Source organism: Cavia porcellus, unplaced genomic scaffold (assembly GCF_034190915.1).
Source record: "Cavia porcellus strain 051 isolate PalLab524CR breed Dunkin Hartley unplaced genomic scaffold, mCavPor4.1 scaffold_38, whole genome shotgun sequence".
NCBI lineage: Eukaryota > Metazoa > Chordata > Mammalia > Rodentia > Caviidae > Cavia > Cavia porcellus.
Window position 1 is genome coordinate 11009762 of NW_026947521.1, and position 27531 is coordinate 11037292.

Here is a 27531-nt window from a genome sequence, read left to right on the forward strand (position 1 = left end):
GCCTTGGCCCTGCAGGCTACAGGGGCTCCACGAGGACTTTTGGAAGTGAGCGTGAAAGAGGAGAAGAACCATGCCTGTGGTCAAGAATCTGACAGGTCAAGGAAGACCTTTGAAAGCAGGGAGATCTTCCGAAGACACTTCAGGGAGTTCTGCTATCAGGAGACCCCGGGACCCCGGGAGGCGCTGCACCGGCTCCGAGAGCTCTGCCACCAGTGGCTGCGGCCCGAGACCCACAGCAAGGAGCAGATCCTGGAGCTGCTGGTGCTGGAGCAGTTCCTGGCCATCCTGCCTGCAGAGCTGCAGGCCTGGGTGCACGCACAGCATCCAGAGAGCGGGGATGAGGTGGTGACTGTGCTGGAGGACTTGGAGAGGGAGCTGGACGAGCCAGGAGAGCAGGTCCCAAGTCCTACTTACGAGCAAGAAGAGGTCGTGAGGCAGAAGGCAACTCAAGGAACAGCCCAGGTATCCCCATGCAGCCAGTTCCCGTGCTCAGAAGAGCAGCTGCAGTGTCACATGCCAGAGGCGCGCCCAGTGCAGGAGAGCGGTAGCGAGGCTGGGACTCGGAATGTTGAGTTCGCACCAGTGGAGGAGGGCTCTAAAGAAATAAAATTTCCTGTGGAAGGACCTGGAACTCTCAGCAGTGGTACCACTCAGGTGCCTGAATGCGGAGATGCTTGTGGCCCAGAGGGCAGACTGGGCAGGCACCGGGTAAGCTCCTCAGTGGCGGAGAGGCCTCACGTCTGCAGGGAGTGTGGGAAAAGCTTCACACAGAACTCCATTCTCGTGGAGCACCAGAGGCGGCACACGGGTGAGAGGCCCTATGTGTGCGGTGTCTGCGGGCGCGCCTTCAGCCAGCGCTCCGGCCTCTTCCAGCACCAGAGGCTGCATACTGGGGAGAAGCACTACCAGTGCCGCGTGTGCGGCAAAGCCTTCAGCCAGAATGCCGGGCTGTTCCACCACCTCCGCGTCCACACTGGAGAGAAACCTTTCCAGTGCAGCCAGTGCAGGAAGAGTTTTAGCCGCCGCTCTGTCCTTGTGAAGCATCAGAGAATTCACACTGGAGAGAGACCTTATCAATGTGGAGAATGTGGCAAGAGCTTCTTTTACCACTGCAACCTTGTCCAGCATCAGAAAATCCACACTGGAGCTGAGCCCGTGGGCTCCTTGGAGCAGGCAGGGCAAAATCTCTGAGCCCAGACCCCAAGGCAAGGTCGCAAGGGCACGGTTCCTTGCTTGGCCCCTGAGAGAACAATCATAATTTCAGGTAGTGAGGCTGAATAGAAAAGTACAGGGAATACCAGGAGAAATTCCTTTAATTTTAGGCTAAAAGAAAGCGTAATTAAGTGCATCTGTCAAGGTCTCCATGTCAATGACAGCCACAGCTTTGCAATGGCAAATCTTAGTTCTTCATCATAATACATGCTTCGATCTACGTACATGTGCAAGAAGTTTCTGGATTCAGGAACACTACATCTTTCTAATTTTTTTTAAAAAAGTTTAAAAACATATGCAACCCGAGTTCAAAATTATATCAAAGGTAATTTACTGAGTATTACAAATTAATTTTAAAATCACAGTAAAATTTACGTGAGCTGACTTTTTTTCCATGTACATATGATTTGCATTTTAACCTACAGAAGGAGGCACATGGTGCCTCCCATGCAAATGTATAAAACCTCTCCTTGTTGATTTCTACTCAGCCTTCGGTCAGGAACGAGGACATGGAGCAGCCTCATTACTGGCAGCTCAGTGACTGCTCCCAGGCAGCAGTGATGGGAAGACAGATCTGCACAGCGACCAGGATACTTCACTAAAAATAGGCTATTTCAGATCGTTATTTTAAAAACTTTAGTTTCCTTGCATTTTTCCTGTAACATAATAAAAATGGTTAGTTTTTGCCTTTTGCTTTCTTTTTTCTTTTTCTTTTTTTTTTTTTTTTTAACCGGTACCAGGGATCGAACTCACGACCACGCGCTTGCAAGGCAGGCGCTTGTGCTGCAGAGCTAAATCTCCAGCACCAGCTTTTTTCTTTCCTTTCTTTTTTGGCAGTGGTTATAGGGATGAACTCAGGGCCTGGTGCATGGTAGGCAGATATTGTACCACAAGGCAGTATCTCCAGCCACTGTTCAATCTTTTGTTTCAAAAGTCTCAGCTTTCCAAGAGTAGAGAGAAAAGTGTGGTCCATCGTGCATGTTGATTGCTTCTGTCTGCAGTGCTGGGGGTGAACCCAGTGCTAGATGAACTACTCTACCACAGAGCTACGTTGCTAGCCTCCTTAACATCCACATTTCTTGGAACTCTTTGTTGTTGATTACCAGCAAGGTCATACATACAAAATTAAAGTTTCTTTCCCTTGCCTTTAAAAAAAAAAAAAGAAAAGAAAAAGAAAAAGAAAAAGAGGAGAAAAGAAGATGCTCTAACGGATATAAATGCATGCATGGGTAAGTATGTAAGATTAATTACCATATTACTAAGTTTTGTTGGATCACTGAACACAATTGTTTGCAGTCTCACTGTTTGAATGTCTACTTTGTATGATTTACTTCTGTAATTTGAACAACTATTTCTAAGAGGACAATATGTGATTTATCAACTAGTGATTTCTTAATTTTTAATTTTAAATTATGTTTTAATCATTATTTCTTCCCTCCTTCAGTTTTGTTTTTTCTTGTTTTCTCTTTAAATAAAAAAATTTAAAAAGAAAAACCAGAACCTGACGGGCTCAAAATGAAATTCTTTAAGAACATCAGTGAACATCTAATAATAATACTCTGCAAACTCTGCAATAAAAATAAAGGTAGGACTTCAAAAATCATTCTGGGAAGCTATCATTATCCTCACCACCAAAGAAGAAAAGAATACAACCATAAAAGACAATTAGAGGACAATTTGTTTAATGAACATAGATGCAAAAATCTTTAAGACACTAGTAAACCAAATACAACAAATTATCAAAAAGATCATGCACCCTACCAAACAGGTTTCAGCCCCTGAATACAAAGATGGCTCAATAAACACAAACACAAAATTCCTCATCTTCATAGAATCAAGGCCCAAAGCCACATGATCATTTAAATAGGTTCAGAAAAAGCCTGTGATAAAATGCAACACTCATTCTTGATTAAAACCCTGAAGAAAGTAAGTTCAGAAGGTCTTCATCTCAACATGATAAAAGCCATTTATGACCAATCTACTGCTAATACACATGCCATGGGCAAACATTGAAAGCCTTCTCTCTAAAATCAGGAACAAGACAAAGAAGTTGTTTTTATCACCATTGCTGTTCAATGTGGTCATTCACGTAATAGCCTGAACAATTATTTAAGAGTAAGAAATAAAAGGGATACATGTAGGGAAGAACGGAGTCAGAAGACCTTTATGTGCAGATAACATGATCCTCTACTTCCAAGACACAAAACCCTCCATCACACAATTCTAGAACTGTTAACCAACATTATCAGGATACCAGGATACAACACACACACACACAGATAAAATCAATAGCATTGTTATACAATATTGAAGAACCCAATAGAGGTATATATTACAGTAACATTTTTGTTTTCTTATTAACCTGATATGATGCCCAGTATTGCTCTCCCCATCTTGTTCTGTCAGATTTTACTATATTCTATTTTGTTGATAGTATCAAGTTTGAGGGTATAGGCAACCAATTTCAAGGCAATAAGATTCACTAAGATGCCCATTATGGTTTGATTATTATCTTCTTTTGAAATCCTCTGAGGTCTCCAGTGTAGGTTTTATTAGTCTTGTTCTGTACTGTTTTGATCAATTCTATTATATCTGATGATATAGGCAACTTTTTAAAAACATAGCAGAGGCACAATGGTAAGCATTTTACATCACCTGATATTTTATTTTTACATCATGTACTATGCCCAACCTTTTGTTCTAACCGACTCTGCTTTGTTTAGCCACGTTAGGTTTTATTCTCTTCAAAAAAATAATAAGAATTGTGGGAGTAAAAAAACCCAAAAAGTGTAATTGTTATTAAAAAGAGAGGAAAGGAAGGTGGTCTAAGGGATATAGCTGCATGTATGTTTGAGTGTATAGGATGGAAATCCATATTACTGAACTTTTGTTCAATCATTGATCGGCACATTCTGCAAACTCATTCTATAAATGTTCACTGTACATGCTTTAATTTTATAATTTGGACAACTATTTCAAAGATGACAATATATAACCTATTAACTAGTGATATCTTACTGTATTTTATTCTTGAAATTCTGTATTATTTGTACCCTTTTACTGCTTTGTTTATTTTATTTCCTTTCTTTTTTCTCTTTAATTAAAAAAATTGAAGAACCCACTGAAAAAGCAATTAGAAAAATAATATCATTGATGACAACATTTAAAAAAACTTAAATAGATAGGTGTTAGCTTAAGAAAGCAAAGCATTGTATAGTGAAAATTACACCACTCAAAACTAGGCACCTGAAAATATCACAAAATGAAAAAATAGTCCTCATTTCTGGATAGACAGAATCGATACTGTCAAAATGGCCTGACTTTCAATATTGGTAAACATACTTGGTGCAACCCCAAGCTAAATACCAAAGTCAATTATCACAGAGCTAATGGAACAATCCTAAAATTGGGGGAAATTAGAAGAGACTCAGACTACCAAAAGCAATCCTGAGTAACAAAAGCAAAGCAGGTGGCATCATAATCCCAAGCTCAGAGCTACACTATAAAGTTACAGTGATGAAACCCACATGGTACTGACATAGAAACAGGCATGTGCATCAGTTGAAGAGAGCACAACAGAGACAACTCAAAGCACACAGAGCCAGAGCACTGGGTGATCTTTGACAAAGGAGTCAAAAACATACCAGAGTAAAGATATTCTTTCAGGGATGGTGCTGGGAAAATTGGATACCTACGTGCAACAGATTGAGACTAGATCCACATATATCACCATGTACTAAACTATAACCAAAATGGGCCAAAGAACTAAATGTTAAAACAGAAGCAATCTTCTGGAAGACAAAATGGGCAGTACTCAAAGACACAGGCATGCAAGGACTTTCTGAACAAAACCCTAATGGCACAAAATACAATATAGACAAGCAACAAATGGAGTCTCATGAAATTAAAAAGCTTCTCCATTGCAAAGGAAACAACCAACAGAATGAGGAGACAATCTTCAGATTGGAAAAAAAAATACTTTCATTAGCCACTCCACAGGCAGAGGACAAGCATCAAAGTATAGACCTACCAAAGAAAACTCAAAAGAACAGACAAATGAAATGAAATGATACTTGTTAGAAGTACAAATGGCCAATAAAAACATGGAAAACTCATCATTGCTTCTGGAAATTACATAAATACAAATTAAAAATACACAAAGATAGCATTTTATCTTAGAAAGATTTCCATGAAAAAAATCTAATGATAAATGGTGATGAGAATGAAGGATTTTTCTACAACGGTGGTGCGAATATAAACCAGTATGAACACTACAGGAAAGAGTGTGGTATTTCCGCAAAAAACTGAAAATAGAAATCCACTTGAGACAGCTACGTCCCCTTGCAGAAATCTTCCAAAATAGTTAAAATCATACATACAGGGATATATATATATCTATGTTTACAGCAGCACAATTTCTAACAGCTATATCTCTAAAATAGTGTGTACATCCATTAAGAGAATAATGTACAAGGAAAATGGCAATTATACACAATGGAATACTGCACTATGAAAAAGAAAGATAACCTTGAGGAACTCATAGATAAATGAATGCAACTTGAGGATATAAAGTTCTTTGAAATAAGTCTGAAACACAAGTTCAAATATTTTCTGGTTTCTCTTATATGAGCATACTTCTCCAAATTGCATATTTTGCTTCTCTAAATATTTTATGTGCCAACTTGTTTATATTACTAGCTCATTTTCAATCACTGAAAAGAAACATTTACACTTTTTCCTTTTTATATGAAGCATTTAGGCTTATGTTTTGTACTCTGAGGAAGTTCCATGAACATAGCAATACACAGTGTTTTTCCTTATTGTTTTACTACAAAAGTTATTCTTCTCATTAAAAAGCAGACATCAGTCAAAATTACTCAATAATAGCGCATGACTTGTACTGCACAGTATTCCTTATGTTGCCCAATCCAAATAATTTTTCTATCTGATGGTTTGTGTTGATCTTTTTCATTATACACCAGTCACTAAGGTAGTCTTTCAGCTACTGACTTATTTGACTTATTACCACTCCACAACACTGCTGAACTCTTGTTTAAAAAAAGAACAACCATACCTTTCCGGCTCATTCACCACATTCTTTGTTTCTGTCTTTTTTAACAATGCTGCCGCTTCCATTCTGTTTTCCCTTAGAGCAAGCATAAGTGGTGTGAGGCCTTCCTGTGGAGAAGCAGAAACAATTTAAAACCCACACAACTGCCTGCTTCTCAGCTGAACTGAACAGCTTGTGAAGGACCCTGACTGTTAACCTGATATAGATAACAACACACAGCAGTCTCTTCCTTCTCACTCCCAGTGTTTCCACACGTGCTGCCCTGCCATACCCTCTGCAGTGCATGCTCTCTGCCCACAGTGGCTACAGAAACCCCAGGGTCACAACTCGCTCCAGTCACTGGTTCCAAGGGTCTTTCCATCACAGCCTTTATCATGGTACTCAGAGTTATGTAACATCTCCCGCTTCAATCAAATGCACCTTCAGGGCAGGGGCTGTATCTTTTTTCTCAGTAGCTCCAACCATAATGCACAGTCAAAAATGATTGAAGGATTTGGATTAAATTAATGAGTTAAATCATCATCCCTAGGGCAGGAATTCTCAGCCTATCTTCCAAAGAATAATTTTCCATGACTTCTATGTCTCAACAGATTTGATAATCATGTTTGAGAAATTATAAAACTGCATTATTTCCTCAGTATTAAAATCTCTTTACCTTTGCTTTACTCCTATTTAACATTACTTTTCTTCTGACAAATATCAACATGAGGAATTAACAGTTTCAGGGATACAGAGCTGAGAGCTTTCTAGTACTATGGAAATTTTTTCTGAGTTAGGCAAGAAACTTGTTGGATTCTCCACCTAGTGTAAGGATCCAAATACAATTCTTAACCATTCCAGCTTTCAAGGAGTCCCTGAGGACATGATCCAAGTGAACATGGATCCCTTATTACTACACAATCCATGGGGTTCTGTCCTATTACTAGATGAAAGTGGAAAAGATCAGTACAAAATTTCAATTGTCATTTATGCTGATAATGCTAAGATCCCCACGCAGCATAGCTATTGTTTTTAATAAGTTATATTCTGTTTCCATTTTAATTACTAATGTTATAGAAATCAGAGGTAAAATATAGTTCATCAATAAAGATTCTAATACTGCTTAATTTGCATTTTCCCATAATAAATAAATTCTAATACTGCTCAAGATGGATTTTCTCATAATGAACAAATTCTAACACTGCATAATATGAAAATTTTCTCAGAATTTTCTCAATATGAATTTTCTCAATATGAAAATTGTATCATAATGAAACTCACCAAGTCACTTATATTTTTAAGGGATAAGGCTGAAAAAGAAGATACAAAATTCTTGGTAACATGCACAAACTATCCAGTTGTGATTATAATTAATAATACCTTCAGGCATTCTAATAGGAACATGGTTACTTATAGTATATGGGAAACCTTTTTTAAAGAATCTCTAAACTTCATTCCATTTTAAAATATTCATTCTAAAATCTAGATTACATCCTTATAAATGAATATAAGATATTCTGAAATTCCTGACTACATTAAAATATACCATCATTTAAGAACTGGAAACTCTCACAGAAGCACAGTAGTGGGCAGGAAGAAGTACAGAATTGAGCCAATAGCAAACTGGATAAGCCATGGGAGCTTTCTGTACAGGGGGCACACCCTCACAGTCACAGGGGCTCTGAAGACAGCACAGCCTCTTCTTTGTGAGCATCTCCAACTTCAAATTATGGAGACGTTTTCTGAAATTTCATTGTGAATTCAGTTGATGGAAGCAAATTGCATAGAGCTAAGAGGCACATTTAGTCCATAGTGTTCTGCTTATATCTTTGCTGTGCATGTGCTTCCAAATGGTTGTGTACAATGTAAAATTCTTCCCTTAACATCATGTTTTACCAAAAAGAGAGGTCCTGCTATGAAATAAAAAAGATTATACCTATTTTAATAATTTTTCCAGCACGCATACTTTTCCTCCATGTGTATGCAGTTCTCCCTGACTGTTAAGCAGGTAAAAAGGAGTGCCGAAAGGAAATTATCAAAACTATTCCCAGCGGGACAGGGGACAGGAACATCTGTAATCTTATCATTCTGGGAGGCTAAGAAGAGGGATCCAAGTTCAGATTTGATTTCTGTCTCTGCAACTTAGTGAGACACTGTCTCAAATTTTTAAAAGTGATGAGTGATGAGTGCTGGGGATGCAGCTCAATGGAAAAGTCCTAGGATCAATCATTAGTAACACACACACACACACACACAAAATAAAAATAAGCAATAAAAATGTATAAAACATTCCCACCTATGTTCTTACAATTTCAAGGATTTTCACCAGGGGGGTCACTTAATACATTGAAATAGTCTATCACATGCCTTCAACTAAATACAGGCTCAAGATGGATATTGTTCAAACTCCTGCAAATCACCATTTGTCAACACTGGGCCATTAATGATAATAAAGAGAGGCACTAATGATGATAAAGAGATGTGACATTCTTCAAGATTCAATCTCAACCATCAGAGAATTTCTACAGAGCTTCACAGTGGCAGTGAATGACTGCAGATGGGAGGGAAAGTGGTGGGATTCTGCGAAATAAGAGGTTTCACTGATGATACTCCTTTTCACTTCCCATGGACAGAGGTAGAGAAAGACAAATGAAAGTTGGCCTGATTTTATTGGAAAGGAGAGATTAGAAGGAAGTGGTATTTAATCCAACTCATCTAGAGATTTCTTCAGTTTCTGAGAATTAGGAATTCACCATTAAACATGCCTGTCCATTAAATGCTTCTGAGCTACGTCAGAATCTTGAGGAAATGTTTTGAAATATCCATGTCAGGGCTTAAGACATTTACTGAACCCAAATCTCCAGGACAGAGCCTCAACTGTTTCAAACCTTTCTCCTGACCACAGAAATGCACAAGTCTAGATGAGGACTAGAGAACCTAGAAGATGACATCAGTCTCATCTCTCATCTACACAGCCACTACTTTTTACTAGTTGAGAATTTAGACAAAAGGAGGGAAGGTGAGAGACAGGTACTCCATGGAAGCTCCATTTAATCCTCTTGGCTCAGGGCAGAACAGGGACTAGTACATTCAAAATACAACTGATCTCATCATACAAGCTCCTTAACTCCCAGCTCCCAGCAAGACATCATATGTTTGAAAGGACAATTCAGATTCTTATCTTAGTTGTGGTTTCTGACTGAAAAGGAGAGGACTTCTCTTTATTATTCATTCATTTCCCTTGTTTCCCACTTAATCACCATGCATCCAGTGAAAAACTGGATTGATCCAGTTCTCCTAAAATTTCAGGTTTATATCATTCTCTTTACTATTTAAAAAATTTTAAGAGGACAGGAATATAGCTCAGCAGCACCATGCCTGCCTGGTAAGTGCAAGGTCCAGAGTTTGATTCCTAGTATTGAAAAAAAGAAAGAAAAAAGAAAAGAAAAAAATAAAGAATTTTTATTCCCAAATTGAGTACAACCAGATTATCTGCACTATGGAATGCTGAGGTAGGCAGATTGCAAGTTTAAATTCAAATTAGGCAACTAATTTGAAACTCTACCTCAAAGTAAAACATAACACAAAAGAGCAGGAGATGCAGCTCAGTATGAATATTCTGTGTTCAATTTCCAGTACTGAATAGAAAAAAAAGTATTTTTCCTAAAAATTGATCTTATCTATGCACATGAACCAGAAAAAATATTTTTTCAAAAACAGCCAACCAACAAAGCAAACTCTATGGGCCTGCATTATTTCTAATTATTTTTCCTTCTCATTTTTCCCATTTAAGTCAAATCAAAAATGGATCATTTTTATGAGCTGTCAACAGCAACAAAATTACCACTTATTGTAAAATACTGTTGTTCTGTTTAAGTTTTAAAATAATACCTATTTCTGAGGCTAATTTTGCTGTCCTGTGTTGTTTTACACTAGTGCAAAAAAAAAAAAGAAAGAAAATATAACCATTTGGAAAAAATAACAGAAAAATGATTTACTTTTTAAATTTCAGTGTCTTCACAAATGCTTGCTGTAAGTGCATAATAGAAACTCACATCCTCTAGCATTTCATTAAAACTATCAACATTGAAAGTGAAAACATTAACTATTAAGTTATTTAAAACAGTGTATTTCCATCCATGAAACACTTGACCTTCTAAATATGGAGAACTGACCAACCAATATGTCACTGTGAACAGGAAAGTATTTCAGAAACTTTGGAAAGAAAATTCAGTGCTCTATACCTTGTTTTTTGCCTCAGCATCGGCACCATGCGAAAGCAGTTTTGCTGTTAGTGAAGACTTTGAACTGTAAACTGCATAATGCAGAGCAGTGTCGCCCTTGGTATTGGCAATATTTGGATTTGCACCATGTTCCAAGAGAATACTAACACAGTCTTCCTCGTAGCATTTTACAGCCTGTGGGTATTGTAACAGAGGAGACACCATCAACTCAAGAAACTCCAAACACACTTTCCACATGCCTGGCCAAGGAGTTATATTCAAATTACATCAACTGACTTTGATTTTCAGCATTTAAATACAATCCCTTCCATGCTGAAATTGTTGGCTGCTATTTACCTTAATCAGAGCGGTGTCATGGTCACTGTCCCAGGCATTAAGGTCAAACTTTTTCTGTATCAGGAGTCTCACCACTTCTGGATGGCCATAGGCACTGGCATAATGCAGAGCAGTCCTGGGACAGTCAGAAAGATTATTAGGAAATTACAGCACTCCATTTCAAAATTCATAATTATTCATGGAATTGTGAACATTAAATACCTTTCACAATAAGTATTTAATTATCTTTGAAAACATAGAATGCTTAGCATCTCTTATTACTCACCTGTGAATGGAAGAGCAAGTGGGTGATGCTGCATTTGTGTGTGGTGCAGGGGATGGAAGCTGCTGTCTTGCACATACTAAACAAGATCCCTGCACTGCGCTACCTCCCAGCCTAGTGCAACCCACTGGAATAGAAAGAGCAGGCCTTGGATTTAGCTCAATTGGAATTTAATTCCTACTCTAAGTTCTTACTTTCTAGCCATCCCTTAGCCTTTCTGTGCCTCGGGATTGTTACCTACAAAATGAGGACTGAAAGCAGTTCTCTCACAAGACACCACTGTGATGGTTAAGTAAGAATCCACACAAAATTTTTCGAATAACTTCTCAAACAAGTAACAGCTCAATAATTGTCTGATACTATAATGTCTCCTATTACTACTTAACAAAGGCAATATTTCAATTAAGTAAAATAAAATAATTCAAATGGACCTACCTTGTGGGGTTAGAATTATTTCAATAAGCCTCCAGACACTTTTTCTCATATTTTAACACCTCTGTCATTGGAAAGCCACACACAGCTCAGAAGACAACAGGTCTTGTGTAACTATAACTGGTGGTGTGGGAGGGCCCCTCCTGACCTTTGGAGTATGGGGGGCTTTTTTTTAACATCAGCCTCTGTGTATGCTACTGATATAACACTATAACATAAACCAGCCTATAGAATGTTAAGGTATACCGGCCAGACTGGAAAATCCTTGCATGTGCCCATATAAGGGAGATGAAAAGACAAAAATTGTATAAAAGGGGGCAACTATACCATGTTAATCATGAATCTGCTGAGTTAGTGTCAGCACCAATGAAGCTGCCTCCTTGGGCAGCTGGAGTGCCCTGCCTCTCCATGTGAAAATCCCACAGCAGTGGCTTTTAAAAAGGTTTCTTCGTAAGGCATCATCACATGATTCATAGTAAAATCTATACATACAGATAATTTCTTTATTTCAGAAGAAGTAAAAAGTTATCAGAAATACCAATACACACACATAAAAATGAAAATTATCTGTGCTTAACTAATATTTCTGTTTTTCTCAAGGATTATTTTATTAATAATCAACTTTCACTAGAGTTTCATATCTATTATAGAAATCAAGGATAAGAGAAAGGAAAGAAGAGCACACAGTACCGTTGCCAATACTAATCATAACATGCAAAATGCAAGGCACAAAAATGTCAAAATATAGAATACTCAGCATTGTTTCTGGGCCAATGAAACTGTTAGAATGAAAAAATTTAATAAACTCCTAAATATTACAACTAGAATGAACTTCTCGATAATAAAAAAGAACAGAAAATGTCAAATGCCTGAAAATAACAAATTTTGCCACAATTTGTATACATTTTCTGTCTAAAACAAGACTGCAGCCTATCTGTGTGTATGCAAAATTAAACTGACTCTTTGCTCAGTGGATATATGAAAGTACATCTTTCCCTGTTAAGAATATATTGATGTGATGCCAATTTCAGTGATTATATATCACTCCATCCTATGAATGCACTGCAACTGATACAATCTCTTCTGTGAATCCATCACTATTTTAAGCAATACTGAAGAAATGCATATTAAATGCGTCTCTGTATGTCCTAAAGATATTCTAGAAGAGAGCTGATTGGTGGAGACATGCTTTCCTAAACTGTGGTATAGTACTTATATCAAATTTCCTATTTGAAAAAGTCATAAGCCATCTCCAGTTTTAAGCAGCAGAATAAACTTTTCTTCATTCTCACACTCTGTAACTGGAAAACATTTGATTCCTTTGTAAAATTAAATTCCCCTTATCAGGGACATTAAACATTTCTTTTTATGTTTACAGGTCACTTGTCAAACCAACCACATAATTTAGAGTTAAATATAGCTCAGCAGTACAGCCCAGGATATGAGGCTCACAGTGTTGCTATCTAGCATGGAAGTAAATTAGTATTCAATATTTTTCTTTGATGATTTTTAAAAAATTACCCTGTAAGTTTAAGATACATTTTTTATCTGCTGTATGTATGTATGATTTTGTTTCATCTGATGTATGATGTATTTTATGATGTATCTATTTATCTCTCCTTTATTTTATTTTATTTTATTATTTTATTTTATTTTTTTGGCACTGCAAATCTAACTCCTGACCTCACATTTTCATGTGGGCACTGTGCCACTGAGTTAATATCCCAGGCCCTTGTTACAAATGTCTCACAAGTATGTTTTTCATTTTGTTAATGATTTTCCAATATAAATGAGAATTTAATTTTTCTTTTGGTAGTCAACCTTCAGAATGCAGGTGGGGAAGGGGATGGCTGAGTGGTAGTGTGTTTCGCATGCACCATGTTCTAGGAGCAACCCCCAACACAAAAAAATGAATGTTCATTGTTGGTGTCATTCTTAGGAAGGCTCAAATAGGCTATGTGTTTTCCTTTGCCACTTTTCTCATTTTGTATGATATAAAATTTTTAATCAATACACCACCAGAAACTTTTGTGACATAAAAATCCAGGTTTTTTGGAAACACTTTACAGGCATTTCATTCATGAGTCATTCCAATTTTTCAACTTCTAAAATCTGACAGATATTTGAATGTTTCCAGGTTTTCTACTAAGTTACATTCATTTATTTATCTTTTGGGCTGTTGGAAAACAATTAATTTGTGAAAATGACTTACGAAGGTGGGCTTTCACTACATTTTCTTAGTGACCCCATAGCGAAAGAGGCTACGGACACTCAAGTCTTATGCGATTTTTTTATTTAGCTTCTATAAAGCTGATACACAGAAAGCTCACATTTTGAGACTAACAGAACTTTCTAGTCAAGAACATGCCGTCACCTTCCCATCTCAGTTTTCTTATAAGGTTCCTTAGTAAAGAACATACATGCACAGGTGTACACTGATAGTAAATGGACACTAGATTTTCATCAGGTTAAGTTTCCACCCTAAGTTTGTAGATTACAGGAAACATGTCATAGTTCCCTTTTTAAATAATATGTACAACAGTACATCTCTTAATGTGATACTAAGAATAAAACTCTATACACGTGTTACCATGTTTAAATAGCTTTTCTGCAGTCAATAATGTAGTCTACACAGGAAGTATAAGTCCACTAAAAACCAGTGAATGTTTGGTTTTTATTTTGCAGCTTATGGACACCACCTGAGGATCGACTCTCTGGCCAGCTTTGCCTCCCAGGGTGGTGGGAATCCCCCTGCCCCCGCTTCACCCACTTCTTCCTCTCCCGCATCATCCTGGCCCCACTCACAGCCCCTGGGCCTGCAGCCCCATTACCTTTGCTTGCTGTCTCTGTAAACCGTGTTCCATTTCTGGAGGAGACGCTCCACCTTGGCCTTGTCGCCCTTGCGGGCAGCCTTGTGGAGCTTGGGCACTGAGCTGCCAAAGATGCCTGGCATGGCAGCCCTGTGACTCCTCCGACCGTCCAGTTTCCGGTCCTCACCGGGCAGAATCTCAGGCCCCTTTGACCTCTCTGACTTTCAATGAACGCCAAGCAACCTCTTTTATCCAATGTCTAGGCTCTAATGGCCCTGTACATGCGCATTTCCACAAGTCCTGAGCAAGAATCGCAACCACCTCACCCGCTCCGCTTCTGAGTAAGAAGCCTAACCGCTTCTGCACGTGCACGGCCCGTGCACGGCCCCCGGGCAAGCAGCCTAACCGCTTCTGCACGTGCACGGGCCCCCGGGCAAGCAGCCTAACCGCTTCTGCACGTGCACGGGCCCCCGGGCAAGCAGCCTAACCGCTTCTGCACGTGCACGGGCCCCCGGGCAAGCAGCCTAACCGCTTCTGCACGTGCACGGGCCCCCGGGCAAGCAGCCTAACCGCTTCTGCACGTGCACGGGCCCCCGGGCAAGCAGCCTAACCGCTTCTGCACGTGCACGGGCCCCCGGGCAAGCAGCCTAACCGCTTCTGCACGTGCACGGGCCCCCGGGCAAGCAGCCTAACCGCTTCTGCACGTGCACGGGCCCCCGGGCAAGCAGCCTAACCGCTTCTGCACGTGCACGGGCCCCCGGGCAAGCAGCCTAACCGCTTCTGCACGTGCACGGGCCCCCGGGCAAGCAGCCTAACCGCTTCTGCACGTGCACGGGCCCCCGGGCAAGCAGCCTAACCGCTTCTGCACGTGCACGGGCCCCCGGGCAAGCAGCCTAACCGCTTCTGCACGTGCACGGCCCCCGAGCAAGGAACCTAACCTTCTCTGCAATGCATGTCTCTGTAGGTTCTGCGCATGCTCACCAGGTCTTCCTAGTATGCTGGCCCATGGGTTTGTGCTAGCCTGGGGATGGCCAGGTAGTTAATCATCATACAGGTTTTGTTTTCAGATTTGGAGATGTTGGGGTGAAGATGTGGGCATTATGGAAAAGGTAGGGAGATGCTGGGTTTGAGCTGGGGTTATTTGTTGTGTGTTGTAATATTGGAGAATTTTTATTTGAACTTGAGATTTTAGGCTGGGATTTATGTGGGAGAAAGGAATAGTGAGGTTGAAAACTGTGCAGTAGACTGTCAGTAAGGCCGTGTGTCCTAGAAGGAGAATGAATAGGAGTAGTGGAAGAGGAAGTAAGACCGAAGGCTTTGTTTTAGGCAGTGTAAGGTGTTTGAATCTAAAATTTTAGTGAACAATAAAAGTTTTGGTGTTGTAGGGAGAGACTGAAGTATGACAGCAGCAGTATGAGGACCAGCAGTAAAAAATGCCAAGGAAGTAAAGAGAGTAACAGAACACTGGGCTATGAACGGGTGAGGTGGAGGTGTGTAGGTCTTATGATGAGGCACATGTGTAAAATCTATTAGTCTTTATTTGGAGTGTGTTCACAAAGTTGATAGGTTGGGAAAGAAGCAGATAAATGTCTCTGAGGAGAGGTTTTGGCACAAAACAGCTGTGAGTGACCTGATGAATATTTTTAGAGAGGAATGAGTAGTGAGTAGACTTAGTAGTTTATATAGGGCTTGACTGTCTAGATGAAAGCAGTTATGTATGTTAGTGATGAGGTCTAAAACATTGATCTGGGAGGAAGAACTTGTGGGTTTGTGAATTAACTGTCACTGTATAGATGAATATTGAAGTGAAGTCAATGTGTTTGGGATAAGGGGGGAAAGACGAGAGACATATTGTTGTTGTGTAGTTAATTTAGCCTGTGTGTTCACACAGGTACTATCCTGACAGATAGACCTGATGATGTTTGGTGTCCCTTATAGTGAATGATTGTTACTTGTTTTGGAAGTTGTGTTGTCTCTAACAAATTAAGAATGAGAGGTGTATTAGTGATTAGGGGTCCCTTGTGATTACTTAGATCTCATATTTGTTACATAGTATGAGAGTAAAGTATGTTGAATGTATATTTGGAGTCAGTATAGATATTTATGATTTTGTCATTAGTGTGAGGTCCCATGTGAGGGCAATTAGTTTTCTTTTCTGGGAAGATGTTTTGAGTGGCAGTGAGCTTGCCTCTATGACTTGAAGCCTTTGATTATAGAATATTTTGTCCTCTTTTGAGGGTTTGTGTTGGCTGTATTGTCATCTATGAACTGTGTATCAGAAGCTGTAGGGAGATGAATACTGTTAATGTGAGGGAAGGGAGTAGGAGTCATCTGCAGGACCTCACTATAATTGTGTAAGGGGTCTCGTCAGAGGTGGGAAGTAAGGTGGCTTGGTTCAGGGAGATATTAACAGAGATGGTGATTGTAGGATCCTGTATAAGAATTAAGTCAACTTGTAGGTGAGACGTCATTAAGGCAGGAAATATCTTGTGTAAAATAAGGTCACTGGAGCAATGGGGTAGGTGGACAATAATTGACTGTTTTAAAGTGAACTCTTTGGCCCCTTGTCTTAGTGAGGCTGCTGAAGCAAGTGGAGAAAGGCAGGAGGTCAGCTTTGTATCATGTTGTCTGTTTTGAGAGATAGGCTACTGCTTGGAAAGAAGGGTGTGTGTGTGTGTGTGTGTGTGTGTGTGTGTGTGTACTAAAACTCCTACAGCATTATGATCTTGAGTGGTAGAAATCTTGGGTTGGCCTAAGGAGAATGAGAGCTTGGGCCTTTGAAACAGCCTCTTTTAATTTAGAAAATGAGAAATAGGAGTAGTGGATGTGAGGCTTCTGATAAAGAACCTGTGGATGCTTTTATAAAGGTTGGGCTAGTGTAGCAAAGTAAGGGATCCAGAGATAAAAGAAGTTTTTAAATCTAGAAAAGATAAAACTTGTTTTGAAGTTAGCACCTGGAGATCATGGAGATGGGCTCTGTGGTCTGAGGTTATAGGTGGGGATGAGAGTGAGACTCAGGTATTTAATCTTTGGTGAAGCTATTTGGGCTTTAGTAGGGAACACCCTATGTTTGAAACTTGAGAGATAGTTGAGAAAGGTAGCTGGATGTTATGTAGTTAGAGGATAGACTGGAGAATAGAGGAGAAGCTCATCTGTATATTGGAGAAGAAAGTCAGGTTTAAGATTGAGAGCCACAAAAAAAAAAAAAAGGTTGAGAGCCACGAGATCAGCAGCAGGGGCTCAGCTGAAGTGTGGAGTGTCCATGAAGCCTTGAGGTAGGACTCTAAATAAGTTGTGTAGATTGCAGTGTCTGGATTTGTCCATGGAAAGGCAAAGAAATCTTGGCAATTGAGGTGTCAGGAAATAGTTAAAAATGTATCATTAAGGTATAATACAGAAAAGTGAAAGGTACACAAAGAAAAATGAGAGTATAGTGTAAGCGTTTGGCACCACCAGATGAACTGACACTATCAATTGCATTTTTAGTATCTCCAGGATCTTGGACTGGTGATAGAAGCCATTGGATGTGAGGATAGGGACAATAGTGGAGTTGAAGGGTGAGTGAGTGACTTTTGGAGACCCATTAGATAATAAGCAGCAGATTATAGGTTTGAGCCCCTGTTGATGTTTAGGGGCTATTGGATATGGGGAAAGTGAGGGGTGTTTGAGGTGAATTACAAGTAATGTGTTGGCATGAATAGGATTGGAGATGTCTCAGACTGTAGGGTTGACAGTGGAGGAGGGAAGGGGAGAGGCTGATTCAGCAGCACATGACAGTTGGCTTGGGAGTCTGACCCCCATGGGCAGAGAGTATAAGAGAAACTGAGTTTTTGGAGCAGATTATCAAAAAGAGGTACAGGATAGTTTGGGATACTGAGAAGTTGTGTGTAATGGAAAAGTTTTGGAATCTGCAGGAAGTAGGTCCTGTCTGGGGAGATCATGTAAGCTGGCTGTCAATTCCCATAAGAGAGCCTGCAGAGCAGAAACACTGCCCTGAAAACTCAGGAAGAATACCATAGGTGGCCTCTGTCAACAAGAAAAGAGACAGTTTTACTTGAGACATCCAGTGAGACATGGGGCTCTTGGAGAGATAATTTGGTGGAGCCTGCAGGCCCCAAGCCTTGTCTATCCTCTTCAGTGGTGATGCTGGGCAGATCAGCTGGTGATGAGTCCAAGGCAGCAATGTCTTAGCCTGTGAGGGTAGGGAAGGTGATGACTTACTCGTTCTCACAGGGCAGTTGCACTTCCAGTGGCCCTCTTGGTTGTAGATGGGACAAGTTCCCATTCATGGCCACAGGTCAGGGCAGGCTTGTATCCAGTGTCCTTTATCTGCTGCACTTGAAGAATGGTGGAGAGGGGCTCAGGTTTTTAGTCATTTTTTCTACCTGTGTTTTATCTTGAGCCCTGAGTTCCACTGTAGCTGAAGCTACTGAGGCCAGAAATTGGCATTTGAGTTTAGCCTAAAATGCATCCTTTTTAAGGTCATCCTGTTTTTGTTGTTTTCTCCACTGTTGAAGGCATGGAAAGCCATACCTAAGAGGTATCTCTAGGGGGATTGAAGACCAAGGTCTGACTTTTTGAATTTAGTCTGAATGTTTGGTGCTGCTTGGCAAATAAAATAGAAGTTTAATCTTTTGTTGAGGGCAAAGAGTGGAAGCAAGAATAGCATCAAGATCCTTGTAGATAGGATTGAAGGATGAATTTGAGCTTTTTCTGATATCATTGTACGGGTCAGCAGCAAAGGATGTTACATGCTGGAAGATATTTGAGAGACTGGAGAGGGAAAAAGGGACATGAATGTGGATTAAGCATTTGGTACCTCTCACTTTGTAAAGGGGGAGAGGGTGGGGTGAGCATCATGTCAAAGATGGCTGGGGTGGGGATAATGAAGACAATGTGTAGGAAGGGTCATCAGATGGCAGTGAGTGCAAGCAGCTGCAAGACGGTGGTGAGAGAGGAGTGAGATCTGCTATGGTGTGGTGGTGGAGAAACTGATGACAGTGGAGTTGGGGAGGAGTGGTGAGGTGAGGAGAAGAGAAGATGGTAATGAAGGAGTAGTGAGGGAGGTAGGAGGCGGAGGAGAAGACGGTGGCACAGGCGAGCAAGGAGAGCTTTGTGGATATGCTGGGGGGATATGAGAGTAGAATGGATATGGTTTGTAAGGTCAGCACAATAGTCAGGTAAGGTTTTTGGCAGTGTGGAGCAGGATAAAAGTATTTGGTGGCCCAGCCTGGGAGGCTGAGGCAAGAGGATCATGAGTTTGAGACCAACCTTGGTGACTTAATGACTTAGGGAGAACCTGTCTCAAAACAAAAAATAAAAAGAGCTCGGAATATAGTGTAGTGTGAAGGCTCTGGGTTCAATCCCCAGAACCAAAAATAGTAATAATATTAATACTCTAATATACATTAAAAAGATGAAAAATGAAGAATAAGAAATATTTCCAGCCCACACAGGAATTTTTTTCTTGAAATTCTGTATTACTTGTACCCTTTTACTGCTTTCTTTTTTATGTCCTTTCTTTGTTATCTTTAAATAAAAAAATAAATAAATAAAAGATGGTTCATAGGCAGGGAGCTCGAACTGGGAGTGACTCCCAGGAGCTAACGCACTCTGCCATCCAAGTCATGGGCACCATAATGATAGAGTATTCTGGTGCAATAGAGAAGCAAAAGTACAAAATGAACAGGTTTATTGAGTTGAGGACGTAGAAAGGAGCACACAACCCATGGCGGTTGGGCTGTCTCCTTCCACTGGACACAGAGAGGCAGAGGGTTATATGACCTCTGATCAGGAGTGGCATATGGGGTAGATACTGGTGATGTGTGAGGAACCGATTGAAATTCTGTGTGTGTGTGTGTGTGTGTGTGTGTGTGTGTGTGCATGCAAACAGGAAGGAGAGTTGTAATTAGGGCTGAAGACAAAGAAACACCTGCGCTCCTGCATCTAAAGGAGGCCAGAACCAGTGGCAACAACAACAGCCTGAACAACCTAGGAGAGATACTGCTCACAGAAAAGCCAGCCCTGGTCCCGCTGTGGACTGAATTAAAGGAGCAAGAAACCGAGAGCTAGAGCAGGCGCGGCCCACACCACACTGCCGGAGACGGGGCTCCCCACAGCCAGACGTCGGGGCTTCCTCCCCCAGCAGCCTGCTTTTATCAGCAGATACAATGAACTGCAGTCAAACAGTGCTCCTGATAGTTAAAAAAATCTTTTATTAAAAATGCTTCTGGTAGTGGGCAGTGGGAAGTGCACAGACTGTTCAAGTGGCTGTGATACACACGCACATATACACAAACACACAAGTGGCTTGAAGAAAAGTGCAAAACCCCTAGCAGCCTAGGGCTCGGGAAGCCTGGCAGGGACACTCCGCGGGCGGCCTGGAATGGTTCACAGCCTCCCTCTGGCCTCAGCTTCTCCCTCCACAGAATGGGTTGAAGGCTGGGTTAGGGGGATTTTGAGTCCAAGCTCCTGGAATGGGGCACTGACATGGAAGGAAGCAGGATTCTGGAGTCAGAATCCCCTTCCCAGCCCTTCAGGAAGCCAGAGGCTCCTCCTGTACCTGCTCATGGTAAACAGAGCTGGAAGACAACTGCCTCTGAAGCTTCCTCTGGCTAACAGTGGGAACCGCAGGGAGGAACCTGCGGCTCCATCTGAGCCATGATGTTGTGGCATAAGCTGTTAAGGGGGACACCATAGAATCTATGCAAAACTTTGCTCTATTAGCCCGACATACTTCAGGTTCTGTCTCACCAAAGTGGACTTTGGCTTGGGCGCAGTGGCACACACCTGTAATTTCAGTTCTCTAGGAGGATGAGGCAGGAGCATCCCAGGTTTTCAGCCCAGCCTAGACAACTTAGTTTCCCAAAATAAAATAAAATAGCTGAGGATATAGCTCAGTGTGAAGGCCCGGGGTTCAATCCCCAGTGCTAGAAGAAAACAAAACTGGGCTTTGAAAGCTCAGATCTGTTGCTGAAGGTCACATGTCCGGCCAAACCCTGTTACAAGCTTTACACCGTTCCTGTCTGAGCCGGCATTGGTGGCTGCCAGGTGGCATGCGACCCTGCCTTCTGTGGGCTCTCCTGAAACCAGAGAGGACACTGTGTTCTGCAGCCTTGGTCATTAGACTTGAGGACCTGGTCCTGAGGGTGTGCACACAGTCCTTAGCAAAGTGGGGAAGAAGACCCTGAATCCTGATGAAAGCCCACTGGAGGTTCTCTTCTCCCCTCCCTGAAAGGGGAAGCGCTGGGAATACCCGACCCGGAGCCCCTGCCTGTGCAGCGGCCCCGCAGAATTATCTTAAGCAGATCTTCCTTGAATAAACTGGGGTCACTACCCGCGTATCCTGTGAGGTCAGAAGAGGATAGCAGGGTCAGGCTCCTACTTCTAAGCAGTTGCGCTGCCTCTGCCTCCCACCAGGTGGCGCCACGACCCCTAGGCCGCCCCTCCTGGGGCCTCTGGGAACTGTCCATCTACCATGGGACACAGCTAGCCTGGCTAGAGTTACGGCAGCAGAATGGACACAGTTTCTTCCTGCTATGGCAGGTCTCTGGGCTGTGGCAATGGCCGTTTCCCTCCAGGGTCCTAGGTGCAAAGGACACCATAGAGACCAAGCAGCAGCAGCCCACCCAGTGCCTTAGGCTCAATGTGGGGACTCTGCTTGGTGCCAGAGGCAGGTTCAGCTGTCCATCAGTGGGCGGGGCCAGCAGTCCATCGGTGAGAAAGGCCGGCATCACAAGCCAGCCGCTGTCCTGCTGCCGGGGCTGCCGAGGAGGGGCATGGGCCTCAGAAGATCTTGAAGCCCTTTAGGAGGGTGAGGGTGGGCGCCTTGCGCTTGCTCTGGGCACGCGATGACTTCACTGTGACCAGCTTGGCCTGAGCCACGGCGGGCATCTCCTTCAGGCTGACGGTGGACAGCGTGTTGAAAGTGCAGCTGGCCAGCCCGTGCCGGGCCGTGAGCGGCACCTGGTGCACGGGGGCCCTGTCCTCAGCGATGAAGAGGGGCCGGGCCGGGGGGGGGGTCCGCTCCAGCTCCCGCCGCGCTTCCCGCACCGCCTCATGGAACACGTGCTGAACATGCTCGAAGTCCAGGCAGGCGGAGACCTTGAAGAAGAGGCAGCCGAACCTGCTGGCCAGCGCTGTGACCAAATGGGAGGGAGGGGCAGGCAAGGTGGCCAGTCAGAGGGGCCGCAGCTCCTCACTTTTCTCCAGCTCATTTTCACACCAGCATAATGGGATTGTGACATCAGCCTCTCTCGGAGTTGTCAGAACTAAGAAACACGAGTGGCACTGAGTGCTTAGCGCAGTACCTGTTTCAGGTCAGGGCTCAATATGTTGTAGTTGACACACTGAGGAAGGAGGCGGAACCCCGGATAGACCTGCTTGTGACTGAGGTACCCCATCCCAGCCTCCTTGCTCCATCACAGCACTGGCCCCTCAGGCAGGAATGAGCCCCTGTGGTGGTCCTGGCCTGAGAAAGGCAGCTGAAGGGACCACACAGGTGACTCAGGAAGCCTGCAGCAGGCAGAGCTTTTGGGACTCAAAGGGACAGCTGTCTTCCTGCCCAGGAGACAGCCAGGGAGAGCAGGGGTGATGACATTTCACATGAGCTGGGGACACAAAGAGAAGGGGCAACATCTCTTCCTGCCTGGTCCTGGCCCACTTCTTATGATGACCGGAAGGAACATCTGAGGTTGGGAAGGTTCTAGAAGCTTCTGGCCCGAATGCCATGGAATGGAAGTAGGGGAAAGAGCACATGGGCTCTTGAGAGGGAAGAAGTCTGGAGGCCAAAGCCAAAGCTGCTGGGCTGCCCCACCCACCATTCCCAGGGACAACGGCCCAGCCCAGGAGATGACAGAAGACCCCAGGGTGGGCCTTGATGGGTGCAGGCCCTGCTCCCCAGTGACGGGAGCAACAGAGGGAGGAGGTGACCGGGATCCAAGAGGCAGGGGCAGAGCATCTAACCCCCTGCCGCAGAGACACACCCCAGGGCTGTGCCCGGGCAGTTTGCACCTGCCGCTGCTGCCCGAGGAAGCCACCGAGCGCGGGAACTCTTCCTTTGTCACGAGCTTCACCCTGAACTCTGTCCTTTATCCTGCTCTGCTGTGGCCTGGTGAGCTTCTCAGGGCGTGGGCATCGCTGCTCTAACACCATTCCCACCTTGTAGCTTGCAAGACACTCATGGGGCGGGTGTGGGGAAGGACGCTGACTTCAGGGCAGCTAAAACATCCAGTGCGAGTCCTGAGTCGCGAAGACTGGGACAAGACCCAAGAGAGAGGGGGAAGCGTCCTGACTCATCCCTGGGGACCCAATGACACTGCCTCACTCCAACCTTATATTCTCGGTCAGTTGCTCCCAAACCATTCTGAGACCACCCCTTTGGCAGTGAACAGGGACCTGTTGGTTATGTCTCCCTGCTGAAAACAGGCCTATTTGAAGCCTGGTATTCCAAAGCCCTCTCACAGGCCCTGGGATTCCTCAGACCCTGCAGTCGCTTTAATGCCACACACTCTTTCCTTGCTTCAAGATGTCATTCTCCTGGGCCCTGACTGTGGCCTGCTTTGGGAAACCACGACTCCCTTCTCCCACTGCCCACCCAGCCTGTCCTAGACCAAAGGTCCCCTCTTCTGCTAACACCAGTCACTGGAGCTTCAGAGCCTGGGAAAGCAGGGGCAAGGGGCCTGAAAGGGACGGCAGGGGGACAGGACATGGCTTCCAGGGAGAGTCCAGGAGGATTACTCATCCATCGAATGTGGCATCACAGTCTCAGCTGCCTCAGGGCCAGGAGAAGTTGGAGGGAAACCTCGGGGAACAGCGAGGCTGTGGTCAGCCAGGCTGTGGTCACAGGGAGGAGTGGGCCCTACCCCAAAACATTCCAGTTCCTGTCTTGTCGAACACCATGCCGGCCAAGCAACACACGGCTGCAGACTCTGCGGTCATCCACCTTGTGGCCTGGTCCTGACCTCTGGCTCAGGTCCAGCATCTAAGAGCTGCCCTTGGCACCGCCTGGGGGGCTGCACTGGGGTGGAGACAGAGCTGGCTGGACCAGAGTGACCCCCCTGACCCAAGGGCCTCTGGAAGCCTAGCCTTGGAATGGAACGGGCATGGAATCAACTGTTTAGCTGCTGAGATGGGACGGAGGTCACAGTGGCTTGGGCAAGAAAGGGCGAGGCCAGGAGAAACCAGAAACCCACGAGGATGGAAGGAGTGGCTGCTGTTCTGATATTCAGGGTCCAGCCCTGCCCTGCTGGTCTCTGGCTGCTGGGAAGCCCAAGGCCCTTTCTGCTCTCAATGCCTTTACCTAGGTGCAACGTCCTCCAGGCAGCTCCCTAACCCATGGGCACCACTGCGCTCACCTGTACTGGGCCATGTCCAGTTTGTTGCCCAGCAGCAGGGCCGGGTAGCAACGCTGCGTCTCCTTGGCGTGCAGGGCGAGCAGCTCCAGGTAGCTGCTGCTGCCCTCAAAGCTCTGGCGGCTGTCTATGCTGTACATCACCAGGAAGGCATGGGCCCAGTTCAGGTAGCGCTCGCAGTTCTGGGGATGTCCTGCAGTGAGGGGAGAAGCCCTCCAGGTCACAGGCCATGGGATAAAAACCTTCACCTGAGCAGTCACCCCCGCTTGTCCAGGCCGGGTCTCTGTATTGTTCCCCACCCGAGCCCTTTCCAAAGGCACACTTGACCACGGACTTGGCTTGGTGTGAAAGGAGACATTGTCTCATGACCCACCCCCTGCCCTGCCCCAGCCAGCCAGCCAGTCAGAGACTTGGAGACCTTGGCTACTTGGGCACAATGCCAAGGACATGGCACAGCCCCTCCAGGGACCTGTTGTCTCTGGGCACTGCTGGTTTGGGGTCAAGTTCACGCTGCCCTCTTGGCTTCTGTGAAGCCAAGAGGGAGGACGAGGGGGAGATGGCCAAGGGGCTCTCACAGAAGCATCTGTGTCAACAGGCATGCACCTGTCTGACTGCACAGGGCCCAAGACCTGCCACGGGTAACTCCCCAGCCCCCTTCCCATCCTCCTCATTTGGCAGATGGAAGATTTGGGCTCAGGGAAGTCAGTGTCTCATTTCAGACCACACAGCAAGTTGCACTTTTAAAGGGACCCAAACTCCCTGCCCTCCAAGGGGCAGTGGGGAGGTTACCGGGTCTGCAGTGTCCATGACCCTCAGGTGGATGGGCTGGTGGTCCACCGTCTCCTCGGAGCTGTAGGTGTCCTCTGCAACACACACAGACAGGTTGGGCAGGGCAGGCTACTAGACAGGAAGCTGCGACTGAGTCACAACTGGACCCCCGTGCCAACTGGAGGGCCCCTGGGTGCTGCTCTGGGGCCAGCGGAGGTGGATGCAGGAGGACTCTCACCGAGGAGGGGCTGCTGTGCTGCAGGGCTCAGAGCATCACAGGCCACAGCATAAATCCCTGGTGGGCAGGCCAGTGGCCAGTGCCTGGCTCACTGCAGACTCAGGAGTGGCACTGCCCACCACCCTTCCTTCCCAAACCCAAGTCCTTCTGACACCAGGACCTGGTCCATGGGAGACCCTCCAAGGACACCGCCCATCCCGGGGGTGGGGGGGCAGAGACAAGGGAAAAGAGAAGCACATGACATCTTGGACGGAGGGTGGTCGGACCCCAAAGAAAAACTCTAAGAGGGTTTTACAAATAATCCTCAACCGTATGACGAGTTTTAAGCCCCAGATGTGGAACCAAAGCCAACGTTAGCCATTTCTGAGCTGTATGCTTGGACCAAGTCAGCCGCGTCCCCGAGCTCATCAGCAGGCGGCAGCACCTCTGCCCAGCGCGGGCTCCAGGGCGGCCCCGGGCCTGAAGGCGGCGGCCGCGGCCTCTCGCCGGCGTCGGTCCCCGGGAAGGGCCGGTACTGGGGCGGCGGCGGAGGCAGCGGCGGGGGCGGCACCGAGTAGAAACCGCCACCACTGCCACCGCCACCGCCGCGGCGGGAGCCTTCCGCGGGGACCCGGGGTTGCAGACCCAGCGAAGGCTGAAGGAAGGGGGCGGAGGTCCCCGGATAAGGGCCGGGCCGCTGGGGAAGGGGCGGCAGGAAAGCCGGGGAGGGTAGCGGCGGTGGCGGGCAGCCGAAAGGAGAAGGAGGCGGCGGCTGAGGGGGCGGCGGGCCGGGGCGGGCCGGGGAGAAGAAGGGCGGCAGGGCCATGTTCCCGGTGGGCAAGCTCTGAGAAGTGACAGGAATCTCGAGCGGGTCTCCCGGAGCGTCTTCTGGGAGGAAGTGACGTCTTACTACGCGCGACCGCCTGCAACGTGCCTGGGGGAAGCAGGGCGCAGGAATGGACTTGGATTCAACCTGTGATCCTTCCGATTAAAATACTGCGAGGCTGGGCGTGGTGGCGCACGCCTGTAATGCCAGCAGTCGGGAGGCTGAGACAGGAAGATCGCTGCGAGTTCGAGGACAGCCTGAACGCACAGGGAAACCCTGTCCCAAAAACACGAAACGAAACACTTAAACTGCGAGGCAGAAACTGTCCGTTCTAGGTGGCGCTCCCCTACTTAGTGTAGGGAAAACTCACAGATCAGATACTCGCACAAATGTGGACGCGGCATGATGAATATTTGACTTAGGCATTAGAGAAAGTGAGGTTTCACTCAGACTCGAAGGATAACTAGGAGTTAAAAAAGGAGGGGAAGCACAGTTCGCATGGGAAGAGCATTGTGCTAGCAGATACAGATTGGGGTAGGGAACTGAAAAAATGCCAGTGTATACAGAGCACAGAAAACCTGAAACTGGCTCGATTGTATTCTTGAGAGTAAACAATTTTGAGAAGACTGCTGCTGGGGCCTCGTATGGCACACATCTGTAATCCTGGCACTCAAGAGGCCTCCAGGCAGAAAGATCACTAAGAGTTGGAGGCCAGCCTGGACTACATAGTAAGACCCTATCTCAAAAGAAAAAAATTAGTGTAAGAGATCTGTGTCATTGCCCAGGTTCTCTTAATGGCAACATCTTGTAAAACTATTTTTACAACATGTACTATGCCCATCCTTTTGTTCTAACCGACTCTGTTTTGTTTAGCCACATTAGGTTTTATTCTCTCCAAAAAAATAATAAGAATTGTGGGAGAAAAAAAAAAACCCAAAAAGTTTAATTGTTATTAAAAAGAGAGGACAGGAAGGTGGTCTAAGGGATATAACTGCATGTATGTTTGAGTGTGTAGAATGGAA

At 44.7% G+C, this 27531-nt stretch overlaps 3 protein-coding genes across 3 annotated transcripts in view; 1 reads left to right on the plus strand and 2 right to left on the minus strand.

Annotated features, from left to right (window-relative positions):
• Nucleotides 1-2391, plus strand: LOC134474753 (zinc finger and SCAN domain-containing protein 23-like; the record flags this gene model as incomplete). Its single annotated transcript, XM_063243332.1, has 1 exon — nt 1-2391. A coding segment is annotated over one exon (1191 nt), but the record flags the coding sequence as incomplete, so codon positions are not given.
• A 5145-nt stretch (nt 2392-7536) lies between these two features.
• Nucleotides 7537-14847, minus strand: LOC134474754 (ankyrin repeat domain-containing protein 26-like). The gene is made up of 4 exons (XM_063243334.1): nt 14368-14847; nt 10843-10957; nt 10507-10680; nt 7537-7572 (listed from the first exon to the last, which is right to left on the minus strand). The coding sequence occupies exons 1-4, from the start codon at nt 14487-14489 to the stop codon at nt 7552-7554; spliced, it is 432 nt and encodes a 143-aa protein (XP_063099404.1). The 5' UTR covers nt 14490-14847; the 3' UTR covers nt 7537-7551.
• A 5694-nt stretch (nt 14848-20541) lies between these two features.
• Nucleotides 20542-27531, minus strand: part of LOC101787056 (intermembrane lipid transfer protein VPS13C-like) — a 120596-nt gene continuing 113606 nt past the window's right edge. The window contains 3 exon segments of the mRNA XM_063243335.1: nt 20542-22484; nt 24702-24891; nt 25488-26617. Of these exon segments, the coding sequence (XP_063099405.1) occupies nt 26027-26617 (591 nt within the window). The 3' untranslated portion in view covers nt 20542-22484; nt 24702-24891; nt 25488-26026.